Source organism: Leopardus geoffroyi, chromosome A1 (assembly GCF_018350155.1).
Source record: "Leopardus geoffroyi isolate Oge1 chromosome A1, O.geoffroyi_Oge1_pat1.0, whole genome shotgun sequence".
Lineage (NCBI taxonomy): Eukaryota > Metazoa > Chordata > Mammalia > Carnivora > Felidae > Leopardus > Leopardus geoffroyi.
Window position 1 is genome coordinate 103,883 of NC_059326.1, and position 19,865 is coordinate 123,747.

General features: G+C 47.5%; 1 protein-coding gene across 2 annotated transcripts in view; it reads left to right on the top strand.

Moving 5' to 3' along the window:
- Positions 1-15,693: 15,693 nt before the first annotated feature.
- Positions 15,694-19,865, top strand: part of LOC123584420 (zonadhesin-like) — a 63,777-nt gene continuing 59,605 nt past the window's right edge. Inside the window, exons 1-5 of one of the 2 annotated variants that reach the window (XM_045452285.1) lie at positions 15,694-16,695; positions 17,602-17,658; positions 17,764-17,821; positions 19,057-19,265; positions 19,702-19,776. In XM_045452285.1, the coding sequence (XP_045308241.1) occupies positions 19,091-19,265; positions 19,702-19,776 (250 nt within the window). In that variant the 5' untranslated portion in view covers positions 15,694-16,695; positions 17,602-17,658; positions 17,764-17,821; positions 19,057-19,090. The remainder of the gene's footprint in view (positions 16,696-17,601; positions 17,659-17,763; positions 17,822-19,056; positions 19,266-19,701; positions 19,777-19,865) is intronic. The other variant, XM_045452369.1, reaches the window with a different exon arrangement.

Here is a 19,865-nt window from a genome sequence, read left to right on the forward strand (position 1 = left end):
GAAATTTGGGTGGTTTCTACTTTGGAGCTATTATGAATAGTGCCGCCATAAATACTTGTGTATACATCCTAAGTCTCTAGTAACCTATAGGATTCCCTGTTTTTAATCTTTTCTTTGAAATGTATTCAATTATTCAATTAGGACACTGGTTTATTTGTCTTGTAGAGTTTCCACAGTCTGATCTTGTTCCTGCTGTGTCACTTAATATTTTCCTATGCCTTTATATTTCCTTTGCATTAACATCTAGATCTAAAGGTTCGGTCAGATACAGGTTTAAATCTTGTTGGCAGGAATGCTTGTGTTCTTTTACCAGGAGGCTGATAACGTGTGTCTTTTTTTGATGTTAGCAGACATTAATATCATTGCCTAGCTTTATTAATTCACTAGAGATTTCAAACCTGGTGGCTATTTTTCAGTAAATACGAAATCTTTCTTGCATTATAATTTCAAGTTCATTTTTTGCTAGTATGTAGGGAAGTGATTTCTGTGTGCATATGTGTGATGTGTGTGTGTATTATATTTCAACCAGATACTTTATTACACTTTCTTATAAGCCCTTTTGGTTTTTCATAAGATTTTCTAGAACATTCTAGCTGATTATGCCATATGCCATATGCCAGTTACAGCATTTTTGACAGACCCCTCCTTTTTTTCTGCTTGCCAGAGTGCATCGGCTAGGAACGCAAAACACCCAGCAACAGCAGCAGCAGCATGAGATGCCCCTGCCCTTGCTCTTGGTCTCCTTACAGGAATCCTTCCAGAGATGTAATACTTACCCAGACATAGATGTACAATTAGCTTCTCTCTAGTTTTATAACTGAGTGGCAGAAGCCGCTGGAGACAGACCCATACCTCCCTTTGGTTGTGATGCCATGGTTCTGCACTCAGCACCCAAAGAGCCCTTAGCTATGCAGGACCCCAGCCAGACTAAGATTAACAGAATGTGGCCAGTTGGTCTTTTCAAAATAAAGTGCCACATACAGAGGTGTGTGTGCGCCGGGCTAAAATTGTGTGTAGAAAGTGAACGCCAAGGATGCAGAGGCCCCGGGATGCTGCAGCATCATTGTTGGAGCACTTGTTTGCCTAGAGCTCACAGGAGCCAGAGCTGTCAGCGCAGAGGGCGCGGAGCTGAGTTTATTTCCTCCACAGACATTCACTAGCATCTGGAGACCAGTCTAGGTGATGGAGATAACCAGGCTCTGTCCTGGAAGAAGTGGGGCTGGCCCGGGAAAGTTGGTATAAACATTTTAAGGATGTCGTTTTTAGAGATGAGGAAGAGGGCTTCCCCCACTCCCTCTCTAAAGCAGAACAGCAGGGCAGTTCCGAGGACAAAAACAAGCCCTCCACAGAGAGATCATGTGGGTTGGCAGCAGGACTGAGAAAGGATAAGGTGGCTTTCTCCCTGGGCTGTGTTTCCTCAGCTCTGAGCTGCTGCTCTTTGCCCCATAAAGGGACCAGGAGAGATCCTCAATTCAGAACAATGAAATCCAAAACCGCTGAGGAAAGTTCAAGGAGACTAACAAAAGCCCTTCCAAAGGTACTTAGCTACAGTCTCGGGTGGGCACAAGCTGCCCCTCCCATTGGAGACAGTGTCATTTTTCCTGTTTGCTAAATGCCACACTGTGGCTAGACCAACAGGTCAGCCCACCCAGCCTGCAGGTTTTTTGTTTTTTGGTTTTTTTATTTTTTTTTTTAACGTTTATTTATTTTTGAGACAGAGAGAGACAAAGCATGAACGGGGGAGGGTCAGAGAGAGGGAGACACAGAATCTGAAACAGGCTCCAGGCTCTGAGCTGTCAGCACAGAGCCCGACGTGGGGCTCAAACTCATGGACCGCAAGATCATGACCTGAGCCAAAGTTGGCCACTTAACCAACTGAGCCACTCAGGCGCCCCTGCAGGTTTTTAACAAGAGCAGTGGGAGATTTTTTTCAACGTTTTCTGCCCTTTTTTTTTGCCTCTCAAAAGGGAGCCAGAGAAGAACTGTAAAGTAGTATTATCAATAGTCTCTGCATCTACCACCAAACCGCCAGGGTTAAGGCGATATCCACTGTGTTTCTCCATTGTAAAGTTACCATTTTCCCCTTTGCAACATCAGCTCAGCCTGGGTTCCTCACAGCCTTAGGAAAACTTCTGCAGGCACCCTCCGGCAACCAGTCCACTTGGCCCTGCTGAGTGGCCAGTCAGTGAGCACTCTGAGCTGGCAAACAGGCAGACCCGCATGTGGCATGTGGGCGTCACAACACTCGGGACCTTCAGAGGCATGCCGTCTGCTCCCACTGCATGGGACTGTGACCAGTAGCGTGAACAAAGGGGCCACTAGCAGCAGCAAATCCCACTGTAAGAACAGCGTGTGCAATTCTCTGGGGGAAGAGAGAGGTGCGGCAGGGCTACCGGAGGAGCTCTCGGGGGTCTTCCCCCCCTCCACACCCAGCCTGAGCTGAGCCGCTGGCAAGCCAGGAGCATTTGGATGTTTGGAGAGACAGGAAGAGACGGTCGGGAGGCCAGGCAAGTTCAACAGTGACAGGGGGGCATGGAGTGGGGGTGAAAGTGAAGCCAAAAAGACCGACAGCCAACCCAGCTGGAAGTCTCAGCCACTTCTATTCAGAAGCCGTAAGATTTCAAGCCACATAGAAAGATCCCCAAACGGACAAACATACAGACCCCTGGATAGACAGACAGACTTCTAGATGGACAAAATCCCAGGGAGACAAACAGACTCCAGAGGCACAGACAGCCAGACAAATGGACATATTCTTGAACAAACGGGAAGATACCCAGCCAGACATCCAGAAAGACCTGTGGTCAGACACATGGACACGCCCAGCTCCAGCCATTTGGAAGATGACCACAGCCAACCGAAAGAAAATATCCCTCAAGGACAGACACCTTCCCCACAAACGGACAAGCAGACACTACCCCAGCAGAGAGATACCCACCTACCCAATCCACTAGCCAGCCAAACCTCAGCTTTACCTTCTACAGTCTTAACTTCTGCCAGTAAAGACAGACTCCAGCCTATGAAAAAGTCAGGCCCTCAGCAGGATAAAAGATACATCCCCACCAAGCCAGCTGGATGGACAGATGACTGTCAAGTCAGGTAGACAGACAGATACACCCCCGCACACACGCTGGACAAACAGACCCTCAGTCACTAGTCAGACAGAAGATCTCCAGCTAGCCAGACCCCAGCTTCTGGGTCAGCCTCCCTGCCTCCCAGTCACCATCATAGATGATATGGATGGCCCATTGACCCCTCAGTGTTGCGCCTACTCCTCGGGTACCACCAGTTTCCAGTGACCTTTGACCTCCAATGATATCCACTAACATCACGGTCCACAAAAGACCCTTCATGATCCCACAGTGACTCTTCCTCGTTTACTCTGGTATACACTAGTCCCTAATGACTACCATTAGCATCCATGAGTACTCGGGGATTCAAGAGTGTCCATGAGTCCCCCATTGAACATCCATATATTCTCAAAGTTCCTGATACTTCTGTGTCCCACTTCCCTGAGTCTCCAAAAACCAATAACTGTCCAGGAAATCTCAGTGATTTCGTTGGCATTCACTGTTGTGCCCTGAGTAGGAGCCCTCAGTGACCTTCCCTCTTTTGACCTCTCAGTTACTTAAACTACCACTCCCAATGCCAACAGCCCCTCAGCTACTTTCACTGTGTCTCACTGACCTCCAACAACTGCTAGTAACATCCACTAACAATGCCCCATGAACACCCAAGGAACTCTCAACTGACTTCCAATTAATTCACTATCAATGCCCATCCTCAGTGATCACTACTGACCATCTTTGAAGTCTTAGAGATGAAACTGATAAATACTGAGTCCACAGTAATGCCTCAATAAATGAAACATCCCCACGGATCATCCACTTTGACTTCTGTCACTTAAACCTGGGTTAGCAAACCACAGCCTGAGGCTACACACACACACACGCACACACAAGAATGTTTTGTGACATATGAAAACTACATGAAATTAAAAGCTCAGTGTCCACAAATAGTTTTATTGACACATAGACACACTCATTCCTTTACAGGTTGCCTATGGCTTTCACACTGCCATGGTGGAGTTGGTAGCTAGAACAAGACCAGAGCCGGCAAAACCAAAGACCAAAAAGACTTTTAAAAAAGTATGCCCATCCCTAACATAAACAACACTCTAATAATCCCCTAATGAATTAAATCCACAACTTGAGCCAATGACCCTGTCAACCCCTCAATGACTTAAAGACCTCACCCTATCCGTTACCCTTTGAGAGCTTGATGACCTCAAACTGGACTCCTGAGATACCCCCTCGAGTGACACCCCCAGAAATTCCTTCCATGACCTTGGTGAAGGGTGGGCTAACCCATCTACCCAGGCGGGACCCCTAGGCCCCTCTCTGCTTTCTCCAGCCTCCCCTTGGTGACCCGGAGAACTGGGTCACCAAGTTGTCCTTTGGCCTTTTTCTGCCTATTTTCTGAAGGTGAGGGTGTGGGGACAGCAAAACGGAGAAGCTCTTTGAAAGCGTTGAGAACATCTCCCCTCCCTGCCCCCCCCCCCAACCCACTTCTATGTGGTCAGTTCTGTTTCCCGGCAGGTTTATGCGGGTTGAGATCCTTGAATTAAGACTGGTTGTTTGCTTCCCCAGCTCCTCTTAGCCTGACCCAGAAAACGGAATCTCAGGAAATACGGAGATACAGAAGCATCCACTTCCATTAGGTCTTTCTCACAGCACGGGTGCACAGGTGTCACCCCCCCCCCCCCAACCTCCTGCGACCTCTCTCGGGCCCCGCCAGAGCGCACGGGCGAAGAACACCCCCAACCCAGGGTCCTCGAGGCAAGAGTGGCAGCTCGATCTCGGCGACCGTGTCCACTCACAACTGCAGCACCACCCCGGCTCGGAGCCCAGTCTATGTCTCAGGGAGACCCGACGGCGGAGGCCAGGCGAGAACGAACGGCCATCTACCGAACGCGGGCACTTGGAAGGTTGGCCCCGGGCTTCCAAGCAAGAGGAAGCGTCCGCGGGATTGTGCGGTGTCACCCGACGTGCCCCGCGCGCAGACCGAGCGAGGCGCGGGCGCCGGACTCAGCCCCGCCGCACAGCCGCAGGCGACCCGCCGCGCTGTCTGCTACGGGTCGCGGAGCCTGCGGGCGCTACCAGGGCGAGCTCCGGGCGCCTTGGCCGAGGGGCGCGCCCTGCTGGCTGTCGCGCGATTCCATTGGGTCGCAAGGTCGGAGGCGGGGCCTCCGCAGCCAGCCGCGCCTCCAGCATGCTGCATACTAGCTACTGGCTCGGGGCTCAGTCCTCGGACACGACGTAGCTAGCCCGCGGCGTCTGAGCCGCAGCTGGGACGTGGCGCGGAGCGAAGCGTCCGGGAGCAGCTGGAGGCGGGCTGCCGGGAGGAGGTGGCCCTTGCCGGCGAGTTCAGCGTGCGCGGGCGAGAGCGGACCGCCAGACAGTGCGCTTCGGCTCCTAGTCCTGGACTGTCTGGAGGTCTGCCCTCCTTCCGTCTCTCCCTCTGTCGGCGTCCGGGGCTGTCTCCCGGCCTCGAGGTAAGTTGTTCTCTCCCCAGCACGGCTCTGTCACTCTCTCCCCTGTCTCTGTCTTCGCCCTCCGCCTGCAGGGCCCCAGAAAGCGAATCCACTAACCGCCTGGCTGGACCGCGCCCATCCCAGCCCTGGCTCCCCTGACCGCGTCTCGCTCCGGAACCGCGCACAGCCGTGGCTTCCGTGACCTCGTCCCGCTCCAGAACCGCGTACGGCCCTGGCTCTCATGACCAGGTCCCGCTCCGGAGCCGCGCACACCCCTTCCTCCCGTGACGGCGTCCGACTCTGGAACCGCGCACACCCCTGGCTCATGACCTCGTCCGGCTCCGGAACCGCGCACACCGCTGCCTCCCGAGACCTCGTCCCACTCCGGAACCGCGCACACCCCTGCCTCGCATGACCGCATCCCGCTCCGGAACCGCCCACACTCCTGGCTCTCGTGACGGCGTCCCGCTCCGGAGCCGCGCACACTCCGGGCTCCCGTGACCTCGTCCCACTGCCGGGCTGGGCAGCAGCAGAAGAAGGCGCAGCAAGGGAAGGCAGGCGCAGGCTCAAGCTGGAAGCTGATCACCAGGGCCTCTCTGGGAAGGAAACGGCTGGGGGAAAAGGAGCGCAGAGGCCCCGCTGAGGCGGGTGTGGTCGCCGCGCTCTGATAGACGCTGTGGACTCGGGTGCTTCACGTGGCCCCTCTGGCGTTGGTTTCTCGGGTGAAATGCGGCCCTTGCCGACTAAAGTGGCGTGAGGAACTGGTGTAGGTTAAAAGAGCGCCTAGCACATCTTGAGCGCTCACTTTGTAGGCGTCTTTGTCACTAGTTGTAAACACTCTCAACGTTACAGGGGGGAGGTGCAAGCCGTGCGTAGGGAACGGTAATGCAGCATCCTAGGCATTTGGTAGGTGTTACTTATCATCGTCTGATTATGAGTAGCTGAGGAGGATAGTAATACAGTCGCCACTAATAACAATCTAACAGTAACAAGGTATCTGTAATATTTTGCTACATAAGTAATGTTATACGTTATAATTCATATACAGTGTATATTGTTATATGTATCATATATCATGCTTGTTAAATACATGCTACGTTACAGTTATTGTTTGCAATACAATACAATTGGGTGTATAGGGTAGATGCAGAGAGGTCTGAATACCGCCCTCACTGTGCCACTTCCTGGGGGGGGGGGGGACTTTTGCCAAGTCACTCAACCATGTGGTGGTGCCTCAGCTTTCTTACCTACGCGGTGGGGACATCAATAATAGTACCCACTTGGGGAAGACCTGGCGATGACTCAATGCCGTTGGCACAGAGAAGGCGCGTGGTCACTGCCATTAGCCCGGCACCATGCTTTCCGGAAAAGTCTGCATTCGCCTCTCACAGGCCACGTGCTTTGTGTCCCTACAAGCCACTCTGTGCCCCAGGACTTTGATCTGGTTCCTCTTTTCCTTCTCCCTCCCCTGGTCTGCTTGGTGTGCCTCCCAACCAGGACATCCAGGCCTGCTTAGCCACATGGAAGACTGAGCCTGTGCACTCCACCCAGGCTGGCAGTCAGCCAGGGAATGTGAGGAAAAACCACCGCAAAGATGTGCTTCCAAGTAAGTCGGGGGCTTTCAGGAGTAGATGGGGCTCTGCACCCACCCCTCACCGCAGCACAGTCCAGTCCACCCCAGTTTGCTCCCAGAGCACTCCCTCCCAGGTCCTTGCCAATCCTTGCAGTGGCTGCCTTTCTTTCTTTTGTTCTTTTAAGTTTATTTATTTATTTATTTATTTATTTATTTAGAGAGAGACAGTGTGAGCAGGGGAGGGGCAGAGAGAGAGAGAGAGAGAGAGGGAGAGAAAGAAAATCCCAAGCAGGCTCCATGCTGCCACCTGTGGGAGCCCCACTCCAGGCTCCACTGGAATTCACCAACTCTGAGACCATGACCTGAGCTGAAACCAAGAGCGGGAGGCATAATGAACTGAATCACCCAGGCACCCCCGTGGCTGCCTTTCTCCTGAGCAGCTCATGAGTGTACCTAGGTGGACGCCTGCTGCGTGTGCAGCATCCCTGCTGGCTTTCATCCAGGAGGCTGTCAGGGGCTTGGTGCCTTTTCTCATCTCTCCCACTGGCAGATGATCAGGCACCAGTGGTCCTGTCCCTGCTCCAGGAGGAGGGACACGGCCACTACATCAATGGCAACTTCATCCAAGTCAGTCTGGGAGTCTGGGACAGGGTGGACATGGTGGGGGTGACAACAGGATCTGGGTGGTGAACTTAGCCTTTATCAGGGAGCAGACGGAAGCCGGCCCTATATTACCACACGGGGACCCGTGCCTCACACCTTGCTAGACTTCTGGCGCCTGGTCTGGGAGTTTGGGTTCAAGGTTAGCTTTGGGGGGGGGGGGGGGGGGAGCTAACATTCTGAGTCCTCCCTTGGCCTTGTTTTTGCTGTCCCCAAATCATTCCTCTCTCCCCTTATCTTTCGTGTCTCCGTGATCCTGAAGGCATGTCGAGAAATGGAGAATGGGCAGGTAGGTGTTCTCAGCTCTCTAGAATGCATTTCCTTGTGCAGGGAGAAGGCAAGAGAAATCTTGCTAGCACCTCCCGAATGCTACTACTGAAAGGCCCAGTTCTTGGAGCGACTCCACTATTGCTCTTTAATTTTTTTGTTGCTGTCTTTCGTCTTATTCATGGTGCTGATCCCCGCAGTGTTCACAACCCCTCTACTGCTGGGCTTCCCACCCCAAATCTGCACCATAGACCATCAGGTCCTATACTCTGGCTTCCCTGGTACAGCTCTGGTGTCTTTTTGCCTCTCCTTCCTTCACTCTGCTCTAGCCAGTTTGGCCTTTGCTGTTCCTCAGATGTGTCAGGGATGGCTCTGCCTCAGAGCCTGTGCTTTGGCTGTTCCCTCTGCCTGGAACATTCAAGGCTACTTCCTCCATGAGACCTTCCTGGATCTTACATCATTTAAAACTCCCAGAACTCCCACTCTCCTTCCCTGTCCTATTTTCCTTTTTGCCTCACAGTTCTTCCCACTTCTAGCATACAAGGTAATCTACACATTGTTTATTCTCCATCTTCCTGATAAGAAGGGAAGTCCAGGAGGGCAGGGATCTCTATTTTGCCTGTTAGCATAAATTAGTTCCTCAGTAAACATATATCAGCATCGAAGGCACATGATTCTGCATTCTGGCCTGCATGGACAGGGTTGCGGGGTGGGTAAGTACTGCCCCGGGCGAAGGGCTGATCATGGAGTATGCACAATCTGTAGTGACGTCCATTTTTCATTCCTGACTTTGGTAATTTGTGGTCGGCATCTGTCACTCCTTAAGTCAGTCTGGCTAGAATAAAGGTGGGCAAACTTTAGCTGTTGTAGTAGGTCTGTCTTGCAGCCTTTTTCTTTTTTTTCTTGTAAATAAAATGTGTTAGAATATAGCCACACTCATATGTTTATATACCATGTATACCTGCTTTCATACTACAATGGCAGATTTCAGTAGTTTCAAGATGGGTAGATTGAATGGCTCACAAAGTGTAAAGTAGTTATTTATTATCTGGGCCTTTATAGGAAATGTTAGCCATCTCTGGGCTAGAGGTTTATCAGCTGTATTAATTTTTTTTTCAAAGAAGCAGCTTTGGGCTTTACTCATTTTCTTTATTTTTTTTCATTTCCTATTTCATGAATATCTTCTCTTCTTCATTTTTCCTTCCTAAAGGTTATTTAGGTTTAACTTGCTCTTATTTTCCTAATTTCTTAAACTTATATCATTGATTTGAAAGTTTTCTTTTTTTTATGTATAAGCATTTAGTGTTATTCACTTTTCTTTAAGCTTTAGCTACATCTCACAAACATGATAAGTTGTGTCTTCTCCAATTAGTTCAAAATATTTTCTAATTTCCCTTGTGGTTTCTTCTTTGACTCGTGGTATTTTACCACAGTTGTTCTTAGTTTCCAAATATTTGAGGATTTTCCCATATATCTTCCTGTTATTTTTAGTTAATTCCACTGTGGTCGAGGAACAACTTTGTATGATTTCAATCTTTCTAAATGTACTGAAACTTGTTTTATGGCTTATGAATATGGTCTATATTGGTAAATACTCTGGCACTCAGAAAGAATGTGTGTTCTGCTTTTGTTGGGAGGAATGATCTATAAATATCAAGTCAGTCAAATTTACTGTGTCTTTGTTGACATTTTAATATTTTTGTATCTTTATTGTATTTTATAAATCTTAACTGATTACTTTTCTCTAAATGTTCTATCAATCGCTGAGAGAGGAGTGAAGTCTCCAGCTGTTCTATAATTGATTGACAATTAGTATAATGTTATTTAAGTCTTATGTTTTGTATGGCCTTTTCGGAGGGGGTCTACTTGCCTTATTATTTGTCGAAATAATATTGAAATTTTCTAATTTTAAAATTATCTGGTTTGTCTTTTCAGTTCTGTCAGTTTCTGCTTCAGTTATTTTAAAAATCTGTAATTGAGTACATATACAGTTAGGATTATGTCTTCCTGATGAATCAATCCCTTTTCCAATATGTAAGGTCTCTTTTTATCTCTGGCAATATTCCTTTTTCTGAAGTGTACTTTGATATTAATACAGCCATTTAAATTACTCAGGTGTGCATATCTTTTTCCATTCTTTTACTTTTTTAAAAAATCTATGTTCATCCTTATTTTTATTTTTTTTTTAGTTTATTTATTTATTTTGAGAGAGAGAGAGAGAGAGAGAGAGAGAGAGAGAGTGTGTGTGTGTGTGTGTGTGTGTGCATGGGGGAGGGGCAGAAAGAGAGAGAAAGAGAATCCCAAGCAGGCCCTGAGTTCTCAGCGCAGAGCCCCACTGTGGACTTGATCTCACTGAACGTGAGATCATGACCTGAGCCAATATCAAGAGTCAGATGCTTAATAGACTGAGCCACCCAGGCACCCCCATCATTATTTTTAAAGTGTCATGTAGGTGGCATATTGTAGGGACTTACTTTAGTATTCAGACTGATAATTTCTGCCTTTAATTGGAGTATTTAGTTGTTAATATAGTTATCAGTAATGTTGAATTTAAACCTACCATCTTTCTGTTTTCTATTTGTTCCATCTGTTCTTTGTCCCTTCATTCTTCTTCTCTGTCTTCTTTCAGACTGAGAATTTTTATGAATTCATTTCATAGTCATTATTGACTTATTAGCTATACCTCTTTGTATTATGTACTTAGTGGTGGCTTTGGAGTTTGCAAGTTAGGTCTAATTTATCACAGCAAATATTATACCATTTCATTTAAAATATAAGAACTTTAACATATTTCAGTTTTCCCATGCCATGCTTCACGTTATTGTCGCCATAGATTTTAATTCTAAATATGAAATACTCTACCATACACTGCTATTATTTTTGCTTTAGATTATCTTTTACTTAATTTTTTAATTTTTTATTTTAACTCCAGTGTAGTTAGCATACAGTGTTAGTTACAGTGTACAACATAGTGATTCAAAAATTCTATACATTACTCAGTGGTCATCAAGATAAACATACTCTTAATCCCTTTTACCCGTTTTACCCATTCCCCCTTCCCCACCTCCCCTCTGGTAGTCATCAGTTTGTTCTCTATATTTGAGTCTGTTTTATGGTTTCTCTCTTTTTTTCTTCGTTCATTTGTTTTGTTTCTTAAGTTCCACATGTGACTGAAATCATATGGTATTTGTCTTTCTCTGACTTACTTCGCTTAGCACTGTACCCTCTAGATCCATCCATGTTGTTGCAAATAGCAAAATTTCATTCTTTTCTATGGCTAAATATCTTCTTTATCTATTCATCTATTGATGGACACTTGGGCTGCTTCCATAACTTGGCTATTGTAAATAATTCTGTAATAAACACAGGGGTGCATATATCATTTTGAATTAATGTTTTCATATTCTTTCATATTCTCAAATACCAAGTACTGTGATTACTGGATCATAGGGTATCATGTCATCTGCTAATAGTGAAAGTTTTGCTTCTTTCTTACCACTTTGGGTGCCTTTTATTTCCTTTTCTTTCTGATTGCTGTGGCAAAATTAAAACCTTCTGTACAGCAAAGGAAACAACAACAAAACTAAAGGGCAACCTACACTGAATGGGAGAAGATATTTGCAAATGGCATATCCAATAAAGAGTTAGTATCCAAAATATATAGAGAACTGATGCAAGTCAACAGCCAAAAAACAAATAATCCAATTAAAAAATGGACAGAAGGCATAAACAGACATTTCTTTTTCTTTTCTTTAAATTTTAATTTAAATTCTAGTTAGTTAACATATAGTGTAATATTGGTTTCAGGAGTTAATTTAGTGATTCATCACTTACATATAACACACAGTGCTCATCATAACAAGTACCCTCCTTAATACCCATCACCCGTTTAGCCCATCCCCCCACCCACCTCCCTCCATCAATCCTGAGTTTGTTTTCTATAGTTAAGAATCTCTTATGGTTTGCTTCCCTCTCTCTTTTCCCCCCCTTCCCCTATGTTCATCTGTTTTGTTTCTTAAATTCCACACATGAGTGAAATCATAAGATATTTGTCTTTGTCTGACTTATTTCACTTAGCATAATACACTGTAGCTCCATCCATATCATTGCAAATGGCAAAATTTCATTCTTTTTGATGGCCAAATAATATTCCATTGTATGCATATACCCCATCTTCTTTATCCATTCATCAGTCGATGGACATTTGGGCTCTCTCCATAGTTTGGTTACTGTTGATAATGCTGCTATAAATATCGGGGTGCATGTACCCCCTTGAATATGTATTTTTGTATCCTTTGGGTAAATACCTACTGGTGCAATTGCTGGGTCATAGGGTAGTTCTATTTTTAACTTTTTGAGGAACCTCCATCCTGTTCTCCAGAGTGGCTGCACCAGTTTGTGTCCCTACCAACAGTACAAGAGGGTTCCTCTTTCTCCACATCCTTGCCAACATCTGTTGTTTCCCATGTTGTTAGCTTTAGCCATTCTGACAGGTGTGAGGTGGCATCTCATCATGGTTTTGATTTGTATTTCCCTGATGATGAGTGATGTTGAGCATCTTTTCATGTGTCTGTTAGCCATCTGGATGTCTTCTTTGGAAAAATGCCTATTCATTCCCTCTGCCCATTTTTTAGCTGGATTATTTGTTTTTTGGGTGCTGAGTTTGATAAGTTCTTTGTAGATTTTGGATACTAACCCTTTATCAGATATGTCATTTGCAAATAACTTCTCCCGTTCCGTAGGCTGCCTTTTAGTTTTGTTGAGTGTTTCCTTTGCTGTGCAGAAGCTTTTTATCTTGATGAAACACTAATACTCCATTTTTGCTTTAGTTTCCCTGACTTCCAGTGATTTGTCTGGTAAGAAGTTGCTCGCGCTGAGGTCAAAGAAATTGCTGCCTGTATTCTCCTCTACGGTTTTGATGGTTTCATGTCTCACATTTAGGTCTTTCGTCCACTTTGAATTTATTTTTGTGGGTCCAGTTTCATTCTTCTGCATGTTGCCGTCCCATTTTCCCAACACCATTTGTTGAAGAGACTGTCATTTTTCCATTGGATATTCTTTCCTGCTTTGTTGAAGATTAGTTGACCATATAGTTATGGGCCCATTTTGGGGTTTTCTATTCTGTTCCATTGATCTCTGTGTCTGTTTTGTGCCAGTACCATATTGCCTTGATTACTATAGTTTTGTAATATAGCTTGAAGTCCAGAATCATGGTGCCTCCAGCTTTGCATTTCTGTTTCAGTATTGTTTTGGCTATTTGGGATCTTGTGTGGCTCCATACAAATTTTAGGATTGTTGGGGCGCCTGGGTGGCGCAGTCGGTTAAGCGTCCGACTTCAGCCAGGTCACGATCTCGCGGTCCGTGAGTTCGAGCCCCGCGTCGGGCTCTGGGCTGATGGCTCAGAGCCTGGAGCCTGTTTCCGATTCTGTGTCTCCCTCTCTCTCTGCCCCTCCCCCGTTCATGCTCTGTCTCTCTCTGTCCCAAAAATAAATAAACGTTGAAAAAAAAACAAAAACAAAAACAAATTTTAGGATTGTTTGTTCTAGCTCTGTGAAAAAATGCTGTTGGTATTTTGATAGGGATTGCATTAAATATGTAGATTTCCTTGGGTATAGACCTTTTAACAATGTTTGTTGTTCCAATCTGTGAGCATGGAGTGTTTTTCCAGTTCTTTGTGTCCTCTTTCATTTCTTTCATAAGACTTGTATAGTTTTCAGAGTACAGATCTTTTACCTCTTTGGTTAGGCTTATTTCTAGGTATCTTGTGGGTCTTGGCACAATTATAAATGGAATCAATTCTTTGATTTCTTTTTCTGCTGCTTCATTATTGGTGTATAGAAATGCAATAGTTTTCTGTACATTGATTTTATATCCTGTGATTTTGCTGAAATAAGTTCTGGCAATATTTTTGGTGGAGGCTTTCAGGCTTTCTACATGGAGTATCATGTCATCTGCAAATAGTGAAGGCTTGACTTCTTCCTTGCCAGTTTGGCTGACTTTTGTTTCTTTTTGTTATCTGATGTTCATTTTATCCCCAGTCATTTTTTTTTTCTTTTTTCCACTTTAAATAGTTTCTATTGCTATGTCGTCATGGTCTTTTTTTAATCGTTTCTTCTATGTCTAATCTACTATTAGACAGTGAATTTTTTATTTTATGTATTTTATTTTTCCTCTCTAGAAGTTCCATTTAGGTCTTCTTTATACCTTTTGTTTCACTTTCATCATGTTCATGTTTGCCTTTTCATCTTCAAGTATAATTAAAATGTTTTTAAAAATTGTTTAAAGGTCTATTCTTTCCTCATCCCTACCGGATCTTGTCTTCACTGATTTTTCTCCTGGTTAAGGATTTTGTTGTTTGCTAGTGTGTCTAGTAAATTTTTATTGGATGCTTGACATTTTTAATTTTACACAGGTCACTGTTGGATTTTATTGTCTTCCTTTAAAGAGTGTTGGACTTTTTCTGGAGGGTAGTTACTTTTTGATGTTTGATCATTTTAAGGTCTGTTTTTAAGCTTTTGTAGGGCAGGTCTAGAGTGGCCTTTATTCTGGAACTAATTTCACTCTACTCCTAAAGTGTGGTCTTTTTTTTTTTTTTTTTTTAATTTTTTTTTTCAACGTTTATTTATTTTTGGGACAGAGAGAGACAGAGCATGAATGGGGGAGGTGCAGAGAGAGAGGGAGACACAGAATCGGAAACAGGCTCCAGGCTCCGAGCCATCAGCCCAGAGCCCGACGCGGGGCTCGAACTCACGGACCGCGAGATCGTGACCTGGCTGAAGTCGGACGCTTAACCGACTGCGCCACCCAGGCGCCCCAAGTGTGGTCTTTTTTGATTCCCTACTGAATGCCCTTATAGTCAGTCAGGTCTCTCCACTCAGGCTGGAAGGAATGTAAATTATTTCTGTCCCATTATGAACATTGCAGAGAATGTTCATCTTATAGGTCCCTAGTTATTCTCCTTTCTTGGGAAGTTATTCTTGCCTAGTTTCATGACATATTTGCTCAGATTATTACTCAGCTAAAAATAGTCAAGGGGACCATATGCAGACTTCTGGAGGTTTGTTTGTTTACTTTTGTTTGCATATCTCTGTTCTTTCCAGGACTCTGCCCTTCAAATTCTAGCTGCCTTCTCCTCCCTTAGCCATAATCTCTGGCTCCTCAACTCGGTGGGATCTCTGGACTCCCCATGTCCTGCAGCCTGGTGACTGCCTCTAGGGAGTAAGCTGGAGTAGTCATAAGATTTAACCCATGTGTTTCCCTTTGTTCAGTGGTCACAATCCTGCAATGCCTGTGGTCCAATTTCTGAAAATAGCGGCTCATAAAAAACATATCCAGTTTTTTTAGTTGCTTACAGTATGAGAATATTCTGGCCTGTCTTCCTCCTGCATAGTCAGAAGCTCAAGTCACCACTATGTCTGTGTGTGTTTAATCTGACAAGGCTCTGCCAGCTGGCCTGCACTACAGCTGCAGCTGTCTGTGCTTCCAGCAGCAATGCCTGAGGTGTCCTGTGAGAGTGTGGACGTATTGAGCTAGAACTCTAAAGCAGACTACCCCTCTTCATTCCTTGACCTTTCTCCCTTACCTTTTTTGAAGAAAAAGTGTGGACCAAGAACAGGAACCACTACAGATTGGACTATTCTGCATCGTGCTGGTAAGCTGGAGCACAGGTGGGAACAGTGTTTTATGGAGTCTTGAATGTTAGGGAGGTTTCACAGAAGATTCTCAGGGTGGAAGGCTTTTGGGCTGAGCCTGAAAGGATGAACAGTTTTCCCACAGCCCCCTTACACTTATTAGTATGCAAATAGTCATAACTCAATACATGCATTCATTTTGCATTTTAACTATGATCATGATTATCTCTGTTATACAAATGTGCCTTGTTAAGTTCTTAAAATCCTTATTTCCCTTAACATTTCAAAAGTCAGGAAAATCTGTCACCTCAAGTCATACATACAGTTGGTACATGAGAAGTGCAATAAAACTCTTGTAGAACAAAAGAAATCTCTTTTTTTCACTATAAATGAGCTTGCTGGGGTGTTTAATCATATTTCTTCTTTCCCTCCTCCATCAAATGTTTCCTTCAGGAAAGCCATGGGGCATGTTTGAGCTGAATGCGTTTTAAAAACAATGTTGTTTGACTTTGATTTTTAATCAGAAATGCTTTGTTTTCTGTAAATGTCTTTTGGCACCTGTAGTCTTTGTTCTCCCTTCTCTTCCCACCTGCCCCACATCCTCAGACAAGGGAGACTTGGCTGAACACAGACATCATACTCAGGGCACTTTAGGTCACCTTTCAGAAGGTACTGAAAAGGGAGGAGGAGGCTCCCATATGGGGAGAGCTATTTTCTGTCTCCATTTTCTCATCTGTAAAATGGGCATTAGCAATAGTACTTATCTTCTCAGTTATTATCTGTTGGATTTAAATGAAAGATGTTAGAATTGAGCCTGACATGTAGTAGGTACTCATAAATGTTTTTTTTTTTTTTTTAATTATTTGTCCCTCTTTTCCTGTGTTTCACGAATGCCGATCTGTGTACCAGCTGCAATATATGTCCTGGCCAGACAGAGGAGTCACTAGCAATCCTGAACATGTGCTCACCATGGCGGAGGAAATCCATCACCTCCAGGGATATGGCCCCAGGCCCGTCTGTGTCCACTGCAGGTTTAAGAAATGGGTTTTATGGGAGTGTGGTGAGACAGAGGTGACTGGGAGTGGGGGAGGGAGGCAGGGAGGCCAGTGCAGAACTTGGAGCCAGTCTTGCAGATTGAGTGCCTCTTTTTTTTTTTTTAATACATTTATTGTCAAATTGGTTTCCATACAACACCCAGTGCTCATCCCAACAGATGCCCCCCCAATGCCCATCACCCACTTTCCCCTCCCTCCCACCCGCCATCAACCCTCAGTTTATTCTCAGTTTTTAAGAGTCTCTTATGGTTTGGCTCCCTCCCTCTCTAACTTCCCCCCCCCTTCCCCTCCCCCATGGTCTTCTGTTAAGTTTCTCAGGATCCACATAAGAGCGAAAACATATGGTATCTGTCTTTCTCTGTATGACTTATTTCACAGAGAGCATAACACTCTCCAGTTCCATCCATGTTGCTACAAAAGGCCACATTTCATTCTTTCTCATTACCAAGTAGGATTTCATTGTATATATAAACCACAACTTCTTTATCCATTCGTCAGGTGATGGACATTTAGGTTCTTTCCATAATTTGGTTATTGTTGAAAGTGCTGCTATAAACATTGAGGTACAAGTGCCTCTATGCATCAGCACTGAGTGCCTCTTGAGAAACCTGAGGCTACACTGCTCACACCACATCAACTGAAATTTAGCATTTATTGGGCACCAACTGCCTGCTGGGGAGTAAGCACACAGTTGATGCTCAACAAATGTAAACAATTAAAAAGTGTTTCCTTTTAAATTGTAATTGGGGGATTCTGAGAATCAAAATGTGCTGCAGGGGATCCCCAGTTAGGGCCCTCACTGAAAACCCCAAATGCCTCATACAAGAGGGGTTGTGGGCAGGTCCTGACCCAGCTTACCCTTATTCTTGCTTGTCAGTGCAGGCTGTGGGTGAACAGGTGTCCCGTGCACTGTGGACTAAACAGGTGCTCTTGACCCAGGTATGAAGAGGGCATGTGTGCTTGGGTGCGGTGCAGGCCCCATGGCCACCAGGTCCTGCTCATGTGTCCTCTTTCTCTGCCCCACATGATCCCACCTAACTGCAGCCTCTTCGGCGTGGTCCTGGAGATGAGAAAGCAGCGGCCTGCAGCTGTGCAGACAAAGGTGAGAGCCTTAGTCTCCTCAATTCAAGGACACATGCCTCTTCCTCTTGTCTTCCCTTTTGGATGATTCCTCTTCCCCCACGAGGAGGAGTCCAGGAATAGGAACCTGGTGGTTCAGATGTTCTTCTCAGCACTCCAAACCTCCAGCCTCCTTTACCAGAACTTCAAGGAGGTACCAAGGCCTCCTGCCTACTGTCTTCCTGTCCACCATCAAACACCCTCAGAGACTAGGACCAGAGCAGAGGTCTGTGGACACCATCACTGCAGCATCTAGCCCCTGGACTCCCTCTGGGAGCCGGGACTATGATATCTACCTTTGTTCTCCTCCTTGTGACCTCATCAGACTCCGCCTCAGCTTACCCCCCAGAGTCCATGGTGACTTCCATCAGGGGTCTGGCAACTTTCCTCCACGCCTCACAGCCTTCCCCTCCTGTCCTTCCCCAGAATTGTACCCCGCTCTATGATGACGCCCTTTCCTTCCGGATCCTTCCCACCACACGCCATTAGCCTGGTGAGGTCCTCAGGCAGCCAGCCCTATCTCCTCATTCTTCCCTTTCCAATTTCTCATGCCCAAGGGAACCCTTTCCTCACCCTTTCAACCCGGCCCCTTCCTTGCTGTTCAATTTACCAAACATTCACTGGCTCGCTCTTTGCCTGCACTCTGGGAACCTGCCCCAAGACGACACTTTGATCCCAGAGATCTCATTGCCTCTGCTTCTAAGGCTCCCCTCAATGTTAGCCGTTTCCTTGCTTCCCCGGTCATTAACTTAGCAAATACTTCTTGATGCAGCCCACTTGTCAGGCGTCGTGTCAGGTGCTGGGGGCACAGACCCAACCTTCCTTTGCAGCAGAGATGTCACCCCTCCTCTTTAAGACTAGCTCCCCATCTTGAGGCCGTCCCTCCCTCCCCTTTACATGCCACTTCCTCATTCCTTTATTCCAACATCTGCACGACAGGACCACCCCGCAATACCAACACGCTGCGCCCTCCACCCGCCAGGCTGGCCCCTTCCCTCCATCCACCGAACTAGCGGGGCCCTCCGGACGCACAGCGAGACGCCCCTCACCCAGAGGCCCCTCCCTCTCGCCTCGGAAACCCGCCCGCTCCCCCTCTCCCGACCCGCCAGCAGCCGCGGGCGGGAAGGAAGCGGGCGGTTTGCGCGCCGCGAGCGCTCCCCGCCCCCTCCTTCCTCGGGCTCGGCGTCTTCACTTCCTCCCCGCCCGCCCCGCCCGCAGGAGCATCTCGGCGCCCGGGTCCCCGGCTCCCGCTATGGCCGACACGGACACGTACGCGGTGGTGCAGAAGCGCAGGGCGCCCCCGGGGCCCGAGGCGGGGGCGCGGGGGCGCGGCGCGGAGGCGGCGCCGCTCTACAGCCAGGTGCTGCCGCGCGCCCGGCGGCCGCAGGCGCGCGCAGAGGAGGCGCAGGGGGCGCCGCCCGGGCGCGGTGAGTCCGGGCCGCCGGGGTGTGGGCTGGGAGGGCCGGCGCCCGCCAGCTCCTGCGCCGGACGGCGTGTGGCCGGTGTGGAGGGCCCCGCGGCCTCGAGGACCCCCGCCCCTAAGGCCGGCCTGGTCGTGGCCAAGGCTGAAGTCGGTGCCTCTCCGGCCGCGCCTCTGGGACTCTTGCCCGCCCCGCCCCGGCTCGGCCGGAAGTGCCCCAGGCCTAGCCGTGGCCCTAAGTCTGGGTCCGTTTCTCTGGCGACACCAGCTCGTCCGGACGGAGGTGGCCTTTGGCCCCGCCCCTACCGCGCCGGCCCCCAGGCCCCCACCCCCAACCCCTGGGAGCTTGGAGGATGAGGCTCTGCCCCCGGGTGGGTTCCAGAGCTCCACGGGGCTGCCTGAATCGATCCGTGGGGGTGGGGGGGGTGGTTTTCTGCCCACAGTTCTGGCTGACCAAAGCCCCGCTGGGCCTGACGCCTACGAGGACGTGGTGGATGGAGCTCAGACCGGTGGGCTAGGTAAGTCAAAGCCTGGGTTGCTGGGATACCGCAGCTTGGACTGAAAACCAGGTGTTGGGGGTTTAGCGATGGTGGCATGGGGCTCCCAC